This window comes from Cibotium barometz, chromosome 52 (assembly GCF_041138505.1).
Source record: "Cibotium barometz isolate CiBa-2024 chromosome 52, ASM4113850v1, whole genome shotgun sequence".
Lineage (NCBI taxonomy): Eukaryota > Viridiplantae > Streptophyta > Polypodiopsida > Cyatheales > Cibotiaceae > Cibotium > Cibotium barometz.
Window position 1 is genome coordinate 21,768,986 of NC_141097.1, and position 14,233 is coordinate 21,783,218.

The following is a 14,233-nucleotide window of genomic DNA, read 5'->3' on the forward strand; positions in this document are numbered from 1 at the left end:
TACACCCTATTGTGCTCAACCTACGTAGTTGGTGTTGGGTGTTGCAAACTCAGACATCTTGGACAACAGTGTCAGTAAACTAGACCTGTTTGTACAAGATAATATTCCTGATACACTGGCCAATTATGAGGTTGTAGCTCGAAGCTACCAATGGATAATCTGTCATGGGTGGTTAGAGGTGTATAATACCCATCAACACTTAAATCTCTGTGAATCTACTCTCTATCATCCTTTTGGCATTCTTAAACTTTATCATTATATACATAAACATCTAGAAGCCATGCTGACAACAGTAATCTATAACTTTGATAAAATACACATTGAATATCCTGACATATCTCTTGAGGAAGTCATAGAACTCAAGGAGTTTATGAAGCTCAACAAGCCCACCCACCCACCCCTAGTTCCAGAGAGGGTCAAGAGGAAACCACAAGTTCATATAATCTTCCAACTTATCATGTGCTTTTCTTTGTAGCAAGTAAATTACTAAATCCATACCCTAGTGTTCCTCTTATTGAAAAATCCCAAGCAAATTGTATATTCTCTCATCTTCCTTCTCTTCCTTTAGAATTTCCGACTTAACACTCTCGCCCCCGAGGAGTTGCTGGCACCCCACCCGTCTCCACCACGGCCAACTCAAGAGGTATGTCACACTCTACCACAAGATAATATTCAACCTTTTAGTGATGATACTGTGCTTAAGTCTTTGTCTACTACAGAATATGAAGGATTAATTAGAGCAGGAAATCCATTGTTGAAGCCAAAGTTGCTGTTCAAGGTGTTTCTGCAAATCACATCATTTAAACCTACCAGGCAGATCTTGCCAGAAGCGTACTCTGTCGCCATAACCTCTACAAAACAACTTTATGTACCATATCCTCTCCGAGCACCCATGCCGGAGTTGGAGGAACCATTGCCCATAGTTGGAGTGGGCACCTTATGGGCAAATGTGGCAAGCCATACAAGCTGGCTAACCCTCATTTGGCATATTTACTTGATTTCCGGATTGTGACATTTATATGATCAGCTACTGCTTCCATAGGTGGAGAAAGGCACATGTATTTCATACACGCCGGGGGGGGGGGGGGGGGGGGGGGGGGGGTATACAACAATTGTCACAAATGATGCAAACCCCAAAATTGAAGATTTCGGTATACAGCCAGCATGGTGGCGAGAGTACTTGACAATCCTAGAATATAGTCACTAGTACATGTGTGCTCCGCCCACATAAAGAGTGGATCCATTGTATATGCCACTGAAACGAAGATGGACGCCACTAGAATTCCATGATGCAAAGCAACGGGATTCACATATATGCTACAACTTTCCTCTATTTTTGCCAGCAATATTTTCAGATATAGGACAGCAAAGACAACAATTGTTGACATGGATACGTGCATGGCACCGCATCCCGGATCCTACTGTTGTGGCCAGTGTTCGATTTTTGAAGTTGATCGTGGTACTTATTGACCAGCCCAAAGAGAGATATGATGGATATGAAGCAGATCAACTACTATTCGACATGAACAAAGGCCCCATTATAGAGGCATGATGTTATACTACCATCGCCTCAGGTGTCTACCAGCTTACATGTATGTACCTCGATGATAGGTTCTGAGAGGACAAAAACTACATCAGGTAGTAGGGGGGATGTTAATCCCAGTTAGGATTAATAATTATGCTCCTCCATTTGAGGACATAAATAAGTGTCATGCAAAGGCACTGTAAAAGTTGTAACATTATATGAAATACTAGCCACCCAAGGCCTTAGTTAGTAAGTTTTGACGCCCAAGTGTGAATAAGGGCCAATTGTATATAAGGTATTTTCTCATAATGAATGGACCTTGGGGAGTACACTATTAGAAAACCCTAGGTATCACGTGCGTTCAAGAGGTATTTAGAAAACACCTTAACTAAAAATTCCCCCCCCAATAAATCAACCCCTCTTTACTTATAAACTAACGGATTTTTTTCTAAAGTTAAATTAAAAAACCCCTCCTGTTAATGTAATCCTGTTAATTTTTCTCAACGTATCTAATTAAAAAACCCCTCCTTTGCTGAACTCACGTGATACACTAACATTTTTTGAGGTGAACCCCTCGAGGAATGGACATGATTCCCCTTTGTGCTATGAGAGTTCTTACCTTGTTTTGAGAGAGAGTGTGAAAGTGTACTCTAGTACATGTGCCTTCTCTATGCTTGTATGCTTGTGTAGAGAAGTGAGAGAGAGAGATTGCCTTATGTGGTGGTGTGAGCGACTCTCTACGGTGACAATGTGGAGGTGAAGCTTGGAGAATTGGAGCTTCTCGAAGTGAGCTTGGAGACCTCAAGGGACACGAGCTCGAAGAATTGGTAAGTTCCCTACGGCGGTTGTGATCTATTGTGCTTCTTTCAAAGGTGAATGCTTAGAGTTCCTTCTTGGGAGGTTTGGTAGCCCATAACATCTACTTTTTTTATTCTCATAATGGGATGAGTCTATCGACATTGGTCTTACTCAGAACCTCATTGTGTATGCTTTATGAGGACTTTTAGCATGTGATGGTCTTTCTAGCACCTCATTATGTATGCTTCAATTATAGAGGACTTTTAGCTTGTGATGGTCTTTCTAGGCTTGCTAGAAATTTAGTGTGGAACTTTCATTTATATTAATCTTGTAATTTCTTCTTATCGCTCGCAACTTAACCTTGATGTTAACAGCATGGGTGCTGATGGTGCTTCAGCCATGATTGGACATGTGAATGGGCTTGTTGGCTATAGAAAATGAGCTAGTCCATACATAACATCTATTCATTTACATTGCTCTCAGGGCATAGTAAAAAGATCGGCATGTGCACAACAAAATGATGACATACCTGGAATAAGATAGCTAGAATCTTCTTTAAAAAAGCCTTGGAAAGTGCTTAGGATACCCTATTTTTGAGAGTGATTCGTAGGAGCCAAGATGGAAACTTGTTACCATTGGCCACTGGCCAAAAAGGGATAAGCGAAGGCCGCAATCTTTCAAAACTTGTTGCCAATGGTAGCAAGTTTACATCTTGGCTATACTACGAATCGCTCTCCAAAATAGGGTAATCCAAAAGACCCAAGTTCGATTCACCACTGGCCAAAAAGGGATGAGTGAAGAATGGAATCTTTCTAAACTTGTTGCCAATGGCAGCATGTGTCCATCTCAGCTACTATGAATCCCTTTCAAGAATAGGCGAATCCGAAAAGTGCTTCATTAAGGAACCTAGAGTTGGAGTTTGGTTGTGCTGAGTTACACATGAGTCACATCCACAAAACGAGATGGCTGAGCAGATCTATGTTGCTATTCATTAAGTATGTGAATCTTACAAGTCTCTGCTAGTGTTGCTAAAATTTGAGAATGCATATTTGTATGGGAAAGTGAGCAAATTTCAGTTTATATACTACATTCATTTCATGGTGGCCGATATCCTTGAGAGGTTAGCTATACTCAGTTGACATAACAACTATGGCCAGGCTTATAGTAATAGCTATGGTTGGGCTTATAGAAACATAAGTATGCCTAATCTGTGTGTAACTCATTGAGAATTCAAAAGTCGATTCTACATGTAATAGTATGGGTTATCACGTATTCTTGACCACGGGTCCCTCGCCTGCCCTTCGATCCTCTCTTCATGATAATAGGTATAGGTCTCTTTTGATTTAAAGAAAGCTTAATGACATGGAAAAAGGCATTGAATTTCAAAAAGAGTTTACAAATTTGGAAAGGTTTCGAGATAAGGATCTCATAGGATACTTCAAAGCATCGGTACCTTCTACCTTTTCTAGAGGTAAACAATTTAAAAATTATGGTATTTTTGAAATTGAAACATTAGCCTCTTATTATGGTGAAGCAAAATTGCTGGAAAGTGGAGAGGAAATTATTCCTCTTGTTGATATAAGAGGAGGGAAGTCAAAAGAGAATATCAATAATTAAAGGCCCAAGAACCTTATGAATGGAATGAACATAGCTTGCGGGGACACTTCTGGGTGTCTATAGGCAGAAATCACCACGTGTGCTAAATATCCCATATTGCTTAGTTTGGCACATATTTCCATGCTCCAATGTGCTAGTACAACAACATGTGAGGGGTTTTAGCATCCAAAACATAATCAAAGCTTCAAAATTCTTTGAGTTTCAACATCCAAAACATAATCAAATTCAAGCTTCAAAATTCTTTGAGTTTAAGAAGTTTAGATGCACTCATGCGTGTGTCGATCAAAGGTCCCCCTCTTGTTGATTATAATTTCAATATTGCCATTAATATGTGGAGAAGTAGTGCAAAAACCAACCGCCATATCTATGGTGAAAGCACAAGGTATGTTGCTTAGTGAGATACTCATTTCATTAGTAAATATTGAAATTAATAAGTCTTACTTTATTTGTTTATATGTAGGGTTGATGGGATTTAAAGAGGTTAAAGTTATTTTGGTGATAATAGTATGTAAGTTTTGTTTCAAAAGGCTTTTATTGTTCAAGTAAATAATTAGAGTTTAGTTTTTAGTTGTATGCGCTCTATAGTTAATTGCACCATGGCTAGTTTTTTAGTTATATCTGTGCTATGTTTATCTAGAAGAGAATGGATGGTAATTTTTTCTTTTGTTTTTTAGAAACTAATTAGAAAGCATGTACCTTTGTTGAAAATCTTATGCTATTTGATTTTGTAGGACAATTTTTTGTACTCAAGTTATTCTCTATTTAAGTTTTCCATATACTTTTAACGGAGATACCTTTTGAGTACTCTAAAGGATAAGTATATCAAGTTTATACTTTTTCTTTAGCCATCTTCCTCGTAGTTATGTAATATCTCAATGGTAAATCCACTTATCTTGTGTTAATTTGCAATACTTTGAAAACATGACCTAAATCACACATAATTTAAACTCAAAGGTTATATATTTATGTGCTAGATGTCTTGGGGGTGCACATGAGAAGTGAGGTTTTTAGGTTGGTGCAGTACTATATGGACATACCATGGGACATTGTCAAATGCACACACCATGGGTAGGCATGTAAGTGGTTGCCATGTGTGCCCTACAAGGCAACATGGGTATTCTATTTTATAAGCTATCCAATCTTTAAGAACTATTATTATGAGAAATTTGATAATTTCATCATCACAACTTATTTTTACATTGTTTTGTGTGTAGGGGCTAGGTCCTCTCAATCAACATCGACAAGAAACATAACTCTCAAATCTAGGTGTTTGTTGTTGGTGTGGTGGGCAGCTACATCAGAGGGCTGGGCACATTAGATTTGCAATTAGAGGCAAAGCAAGAACTTGACTTAATGTTACATTGTTGGGTAGGTACATCTGAGTTGTCCAAGTGGTGTAAAACACATAACAAAGGGTTGGGCAGCAGATTTACAGGTAGGCATGGGCAGCAGATTTACAGGTAGGCATGGGCAGCAACAAGAAGGTGGCTTCAAGAGAGCCAAATAGAGGCATACACATCATGGGAAGAGAAAGACAAAAACTTGTTCTATAAGGCAGAACAATTGTAATGCTTTGGAAATAACGTTCAAGTAGCATAGCTAGCAATGTTGCATGTATTTTTGAGCATATTTAGTTTTTAGCAAGCATAGTTCTTAAAATAGCTTGTTATTAAGCAATACTGAAACGTATATGCTTGTGTTTTTTAGCATATTTAGTTTTTGGCAAGCATAGTTCTTAAAATAGCTTGTTATTAAGCAATACTAAAACATATATGCTTGTATTTTTTAGCATATTTAGTTTTTGGCAAGCATAGTTCTTAAAACAGCTTTTTATTAAGCAATACTAAAACATATATGTAATTTTCTTGGTTATTATAATATTAAAATATTTTCACATCATATTGGTTGGTCTCACATAGATAATAACTTTTAAAGAGATTTGAAAGAAGATTACATGGGTGTTCAGCTACATGTGAAAGCGTTACGAGAGTTAAGTAGTAGGAGCTCATTCAAAAATAAATTTGGGAGCGAATTCAAAAATTAGTTTCTCCTAGCACTTGTTCAAACCAAAAAGTAGACAATGCCCTTTGTAATGTGGAGGTTGAAGTGTCAAGCGGCTCAAAATCAATCATCTCCTTTTATAAAGGTTTCATAAGAATGTGTGCCTTTAAAAGACTGGTTGAAAATTAAATAACTCTTCAAGAACGGTTGGAATTTTAAATTACTGGATGTCTTAGAAAGCTGCCTTTATTTTGATTGGTTGATAAAAAGGTTTTTCGTGGATGGCTCGAGGAACAAGATCTCCCATGTGTGCAAGGGATGATAACCAGGGCTTGACAAAAACGACATTTCAATGTATTTTTACTAGCTGAAATTTGGAAAAACCAATTGGAAATAAATCAAGCCCTTACAAAAAACTATTCAAATTTACTAGTTTTTAGTTAAAATACAGGCGAAATATGCAAATTTAGCCTAGAAAACCGGTTGTTTATGAGCATGTCCTTATTTTGACAAGTAAAAAAAAAAGTTTTTATTAACATGTGTTTTCAAGCCAAGATTTTGTTAAAAAAAATCTAGAGAGAGATACCCGTGGCAACGAAATAGTGAGAAAGACAAGGTAGTTGTCTATACGCACACGCGAACACACACACGAAAGGTCTGTGTGCGCTCCTCTCCATGAGGAGCTTTCAGTGAGAGTAGTTTGCCTTCTTCTCTTCTGCAAACCCTAAGTTGAGTATAGCTTAGACGACCTCTCTCTCACACACACACACACACACACACACACACACACACCATGCCTCCCGTCGGATTGGCTACCTTCGAGGACTTCGAAAAGGAAAGCGAATACGGATATGTCCGCAAGGTACCCTCTCTCCCTCTCTCCCTCTGTATGTGTGTGTGTAATTCTATCGTGCTTTGTGTTTGTTCTTAACACTCTTTCTCATGTTGGATCACCTTAATCACGATTAATTCGGCCATCCCTAGCGTGATCATGTCAGTACATCGTAGCTAGGGGGAGCAGGTCGTACATTATTACCTGCATGGATTACCTGGATGGAATATGGAAAGGACGTTGAGAGCTCGTTTTACCAGCAGCCGGGAGGAGCCGCTTTTGGACTGGCATCCTTTCCAGGCCGTCATGGCTGGAAGAGACACCAGATCAGAAATTGGTATGCAAGGCTGAAATTTGAAGGCCTACCCTAACCTTCAATTTGAAGGCCATAAACTAGGTTGACTCTCAAAATATATATGTTTATGTGTAAAATTTTGAAAATAGTGGCCTTCCTTTGCAACCCTATTTTCTAAGAGGCCTTCTCTAGAAGGTTTAAAGGGCTTTGATGCTCTCCGAAGGCTTCAAATTTCAGCACTGGAGGTATGAGTGTTGCTCTCGACACATCAGACACCAAATTCTTGTTTTTTGGAATGCTAGCTGCAGCAGACACTTTGTTGCATGGAGCCTAAAAAGGGGCTTTGTCCCGGTAAACATACCACTTGCACGAACTGTTGAAGGCCATGACGGGTGGAGTAAAGCTACATTTAACCTTGAGAATTCTATGGATTGTAGTGATCTCTTCTTTGAAGACTTAGTAGATGGGTCAATTATAGCCACAGTTTTGTCGCCTCACTTTTACCCGGAGACATCTTTGGGGGTGGATGATAGCTGCATTCAATTTGGGGATTACCTGGACAGCTGATGCTTCGCAACTAAATTTACCAGATTGACTCGATGTTAATTGAAGATACGAGCATCTTGAATGTCAGGATCACCATAGCCCGCTTTTAGTTTGGAGACTCTAGATGGGTGCTACAGTCAATCGGGGGATTACCTTGATGGATGCATTATAGCTACATCCAATCTTGAGGATGATCTAGATAAGCATTAATGACATCAGCTTGAGCAATGATTGCAATGCTTGAAGCTGACTAGATAGAAGGGGGTTTTTCATACCCTACTTTGGGCTGCAGCCGACAGGCCGTTCTCATAGCAGATAGTATAAATGCCAAACTTAGTATTTAGAGAAGAAGACTCCAGGACATCCAGGGTGTCCAGTTCAGCAAAAGTACTTGCAGATTGGAAGAGGAGAATAAGATAGGCTTGCCCAGTTTTTGGCCTTATTGTGCATAGAGCATTTGTACTTTTCACTAAAGTCACTTGAAGGGAAGGATTCCGGCTTGCCATTGGTACACCCAGTTCTGTGGATGAATTCAATGATTTCGTGATTGATTGCTGTCAACGGTGATTCAGATCAACAAATTCTTGTTTTAAGATAGTTGCTTCCACTAGAGTTCCTCGTATAGGTAACAGAGCAAGTGATTTTTTCTTGTTTGTGGGAGGTTTTTTCAAGCCTTTTTTTTGGGCGTGTTGTGCTCGAATTGAAGTACAGATGTGGATTCCTCATCATAAGAAGGAACAGTTTTGATTCTGACAATCAGACTCCTTTATAGACACTTGAAGGAGTTGAATCTTTTGGTGCAGACCTTAGAATTCCCTACAGACATCAAGTGATACGATGATGCAAATGATCCTTCATTTGATGTAGAGGCAGCAGCATTACATGGAGAGCTAGTGGCAGACATGCAGACGAGTAGACCGTCTTGTAAAACACCAGGCACACATAGGCACACATTGAAGAATTGGTACTACAGAAGGCACAGATGGACCACAAAATTGTCATACTGAGCACTAGTTGGACTCGGAGCACAAGAAAGAGAAACTACTAGCTGAAGTGTTTTCTCTACAGTCTTTTGATGTTATTTTCTTTTTGTTATATAAACTCACACTTCTGATAGATGCGCCTTACAATCATCCTGCGGTACCTTCCACCTAGACTCAATATGGTCTCGGCGCCATCTTATTGGTTGTTCTAGCCCCCACTCCAAGGCATTGATAGTTTATGTGTGTTAATGAGACCATCATAGGTGCCCGATCGGTACATACAAATGGGACTCAATTCTGTAGAAACAATGTTCCAATGTACAGCGTGCCCCCATCAGTAGCATAGTTCATTCTATTTATGGACATGAATCACTTATTTAGACAAGTGTGGATACTAGCTTCATCATGTCTATTTTAAAAAGAAAAATCTGATATGGATGAAAATAAATGAATTGAAATAAACAGGCATGAAAAAAAAGTCGAGAAATAAAGCAAGCAGATATGTGCACTAAACAAAGAAGAGTAAACTCTCATGAACTTTATAATTCTTCTCAAAGTTCTTTTCCAGAATTATAACGTGAGAAATTTTTTGTAAACCTTAAGTTTTGAAGCATTTGAACCAGTTAAAGAGAAAGGCCTCAAGATTTGAAGTGCAAAACTATAGTATGTATCTATATAAATATTGTGATATATGCATGCACATAATCATGCCTCTGCAAACATACATGCACACACGAATGTTGCTAAATGAGTACACACAAGACAACAAAAAATTGCTCATGAAAGAGAGGGACAAGAAATAGGGATAGTGTTTTCACTTTGGTGACCTTTGGAAAAATCTTCTTAAAGATACTGACGTGCCTAAAGACACAAGACACAAGTTGGGTCTTAAAAGACTCTGTAGGAGTAGCTCCCGTCTTGAAATTCTTAAACTCCTCTCGGAGCTTGGCTGAAAAGTCGTCTCCTTTATGCCTTCAAACCTTTTACTTCACGACCTTATACACCAAACTAGACTTAGGAGACTTACGTGTAAGGATTAGATCCCTTATGACGAAAGTTTTTGCCTATAGATTAGAAAAGGATAGATGCAAGGCTTTATTAGTAGAAAAGTCAGCTTTGCATTTTGTTTTTTTTGGGTTAAAAAGTAAAAATCAAGATGTAGATAAGAGAAAGAAAAGATTCACCAAAATTGTAGACAAAGATGACATTTGTACGTAGTTAGATTTTCTCCTAGATAACCTTTATATATCCTTAGGTGACTCTTTATTTAAGCAAGCAATTGGTATTCCCATGGGTACCAATTGTGCCGTCTTTCTTGCTAATTTTTATCTTTTTACTTATGAGTTTGATTTTATGGAACGCCTTATTTCTGCTAATACTTGTCCTGTCTTTCTTCACAAACTTTGTAATGTAAGACGTTTTGTAGATGACCTCTTCGCTCCGGACATTCCTTCCTTTTAAGAGTTTTTGTATATCGGGATCTATCCCAAGGAATTTTGTTAACTTAACCGCACCTCGAATAGCGATAGTTGTGCTTTTTTAGACCTTAAGATCACTCAATCATTTTCAGGCTTCATAGTAGATATTTATGACAAACGCTTACAACTTGAATATGCTAGCTCAAAGATCATTCGGATGCCACACTTTTCTTCCAATGTTTATGATACAGCTAAGTATGGTGTTATCTGCTCTCAACTTTTTAGATTCTCTCGTCTTTGCTCTACTAAATTTGCCTTTGTCTCTCAATCATGCCATCTTATTTTGCTGCTTATCGAAAAAGGTTATAGTTTCAATAAGATTTTGAAAAAGGTTCGTTCTTTCATGAATTGTAGTAAGTTTATCTTTGGTATTTTAGCTTTTGGAATGTTTAAAATGATAAGGAGTAAGTTTTATAGAAGTGGGAAGTTGAAAAGCCCACTTAATTCATAATTCAATGCTCTTTTTTGTAAAAGTGGGTTGTTCTAGCTTAGAGTAGGGTTTGTTGTTTTAACTTAGAGTAGGCCTTGTTTAGTCTTTTCTTTCTTGCTCTAGCTTAATATAGACTTGGTTTGGTTCTTTCCTATGTTTTGTAATTGTTTGTTGTTATACCTTAGAGCAGACTTTGAGTGCTAGTCTCTATCATGGCTGAGTATGCCCATCACCTCCGGAGAGTGATAGAAACTCAGTTCGTTGGTTTTATAAAGCATGTTCTTTTGGACTAACCTTATACAAACGTGCACCTACTCTTGGGCACTGATGACGTGAGTAGGGACATCATAGCTTATTGTCCACGCTATGCATGATAGAGTTGATGAACCTACACTTCATGTTTGGACAGACATTGGAGTTAATGGTTGCACTTTTGAGTCGAAGTCTTTTTTAAAGTTTAGCTTAATGTTTGGTTCTAGCTCTTAGTGCTTTAGGTCTAGAGTTTACAGTTCTCTGTTTTGTTATTTTGTTTTTTGTTTTTTGTTTTTTTTTGGTTTGTTTGTTTTTGTTTTTTGTTTTTTGTTTTTTTGGTTAATGTCTTAATTAAAAGTCTTCATTTGATATTATCTTTTGATTTCCTCTCCTTAGTAGCTAGGTTTGTTAGTTTATTTATTTTTGATCTTTCAAATGCTTTGGTTTTGTCTTTGTCCTTCTTCACTATTATCTCTTTCTCAAATCTCTCAATTCGTAAGTTCAGATTTTTCTGACCTTATGAAGGTATATATATATATAAGCATCCAACTTGAGAATCCTAAGGTTTCATCAGGTTGAAGCGAAAGATTTTTATTAGCTTTCATGAGCCCCCTTGTTACTATTTATGCAGTAGGAACTTGGAAGTGATAATAAGTTTGAAGTCTTGAAGAATTAGGACCTTTATACGGAGTTATGGATGAAGTTTAACTTCAGAGACATTAAAGCTATCTATCGTATTGAGTGAGGTTGTGCAAGTTATATGTTATCTATGTTTTTTCTCAAAACTAAAGTGCAAATAGCCCAATGCTTGCGGAGATCCTTCATTGAATATATGGGCAAACTTGCAATTTCGGGTTTAGTTGAGGGGTTACATTGAAGAGTTATGCCCCATGCATGGAGGTATGACCTTTTGTGTATGGATGTGTGCTTACATAATCAGTCACAAGGGTTGTGATCCCCTTTTTAAATCCCCCTTGAGTAGATCATTATGTGGTCGCAATTCGGTATCCACCCAGGGGTGGGTCTTCATGCCCAAATGTGTTACAACTTGTGGCCGCAAAGTGGCCACAATATTTACAGGGGCCTGTGGGGATTTAGGGTTGTGACCTTCACAAGTGTCCTTTGAGATACTAATCAATAATTAATCAAGTGTAAAGAGGGTTAAGTCCCAATTGTCAGTAGGACCCTTGTCACGTGCATCCCGCACTTGGATGCCACGTTGACATATCTGAACAGAAGGTGAAGGACTTAGGATGTAAACTGGTCCCATGTGAGCCCAGTCCGGAGAAGTTAGCCAGGGATCCATCTCAGTCGTCCAAGGTCAGGTGTGCATTGTCCTGCACGGGAGTCCAAGGTCACAGGTGTGTACTGTCCTACACATGAAATAGTGCCAGTCCGCGCTGTGAGTCTCCCTCTGGAATGATGTCAGTGATTCTGTGTATCTAGTATGGTACTGGATGCCAGATCATTATGTAGATAGTTAGGGTTTGCTTTTAGGAAAAGGGGCCAGCCCATAGGGCTACCCCAAGTCTTAGTGTGGGCATGGGGATAGTGTGAAACCACCCCCATGAGGGCCAGGAAGGCCCTGGCTGAACCCACCAGCCATGGAGAGGCTATAGGACAGCCCTAGGGGCATTCCAGGGGCAGCCGACAACACATCAAGTATTCTGATGGCTGTAGAGCAAGTTTGGGACAGCCCATACAGGCTGCCCAGTCCCCAAAGCAGCCTAGATTCAGTGCCCAGCCCCTATAGATTCAGGTGCATGATGCCCAGCCAGCCATGAAGAAAAGCGCAACCTTTTATGTGAATTTTTTTAGCATTAAATGCTGATTTACAGCCGTGGGCAGAAAAGTGAACCGGCCGCTTGGATAAGAGCTGGCCGACTGCTGTTTATAAGTAGTATAAATAGGTGAGCCATAAACCATTTGTGTCATCTCATATTTGCTAAGGCAATCAAGGGCCAGGACAGCCAAGGAGTGCTAACGCAAAAGGGATGAAGGACTGCAGGTTAAGGGCAGAGATTTCTCAGCCAAGAAAGGTCAAGATTTCTGTATTTTCTTTTCAGATTTACATCATTCTAATAAAGCAAATACACCATTCGTGGTGGGGGCCCTACAGAGGGTATTTGGGACCCAATATTGTGTCCTCTCCTCTCTCCCTCTCTCTATCTATTTTTTGCACATCTTCATTCAGTTTTGTGCATTAATTCTGTCGTGAAAAGTGTGCTGATTTCTAAGCATTGAAGTTACCGATTTCCCCTGAAGCTTCCTCATGTTACAACCTTATAGCCTTTCCTCATCTGCTCCCCCTATGTGGATGGTGATCTTCTCTTGGTATGAGATGCCCTTTGGGTCTTCGGTCTCCACGAGGATCTCACCATTTGGTCTTCGGGCTTGGCTTATGTTTGAAGATTCATATCCATGTCTTTTTATGTCAAAGTAACTTCCGAAGTCTATTGGTTCAAGGGTTCTTATTTGATTTTCTATCGATAGAGTCTTTATTCATATTCTTTTGACTAAACCAGTTTCAAAATTTTAGATTACTGTGCAATAGCTGCACATTGAATTTCCGCAACCTGTTCATGTGTAGAAGTTGAGTTCATGTATATCATGGCTCAGCAAGAAGCAGCCTACAATGGCCACTTCTAGCTATGAAGCTGAGTACAGGGCAGCTTTTACAGCTACAGTTGAGTGTGTGTGGCTCAGACGTTTTATGACTGATTTGGGTGTTGGACAGTCGTCTAGCACAACGATTTTCATTGACAGCCAGAGCGCATTAGCAGTTACGAGAAACCTAGTGTTTCATGCTTGCACTAAGAACAGGGAAAGACTCTTTACAGCAGAGATCAGCTTGGTCTATGTGCCTACACATGACAACATGACAGATTTATTCATGAAGGCTCTTCCTCGTGAAAAGTTCGAAGCTTTTCGTAAAGCTTTGAGTTTACTGCCTTTTGAGGATTGATCAGCCATACCTGGTACATGTTCACATTATCACTCTAGGAGGGATTTGTAGCATTATATGGTAGTGATGTGTGTGAACACACTTAGGACCTCCGGGGTACTTTTTTTCCCTCACTAGGAGGTTTTTTCCCCCGTGCGTATGTACACCATCTTATCTACTCATTTTGGGGTGTGTACTTATCTTTTGTATCTGGGCACACATTTTTTCATTCTAATCTAGTGAGTTTGTGTGCTCTCAAGCTTCTCTATCTTGTGTGTGTGCATTGTTGCAACCCTAACCATAATTCCAACATACATAACCCTCTGGTTGCTCTATAAATACTTCCTCTTGCAAATCACCATTTAGAAATGCATTCTTGATATCCATTTGATGCATTTCCCAACCATTTGTTGCAGCCATAGCAATAACTGACCTCACAATTCCCATCTTTGCCACTGGACTAAATGGCTCTAGGAGTGGGTAAGGGTTGTGAAAGATGTTTTACTTGAACCTCAGGTTTACTTATGTATAG

General features: G+C 39.2%; 1 protein-coding gene and 1 pseudogene across 1 annotated transcript in view; both read left to right on the top strand.

The window, feature by feature from the left end:
* Window positions 1-6,445: 6,445 nt before the first annotated feature.
* Window positions 6,446-14,233, top strand: part of LOC147608954 (V-type proton ATPase catalytic subunit A-like) — a 48,514-nt gene continuing 40,726 nt past the window's right edge. The window contains exon 1 of the mRNA XM_086788789.1: window positions 6,446-6,803. Within this exon, the coding sequence (XP_086644915.1) occupies window positions 6,735-6,803 (69 nt within the window). The 5' untranslated portion in view covers window positions 6,446-6,734. The remainder of the gene's footprint in view (window positions 6,804-14,233) is intronic.
* LOC147608955 (uncharacterized) lies at window positions 6,995-11,051 on the top strand (annotated as a pseudogene).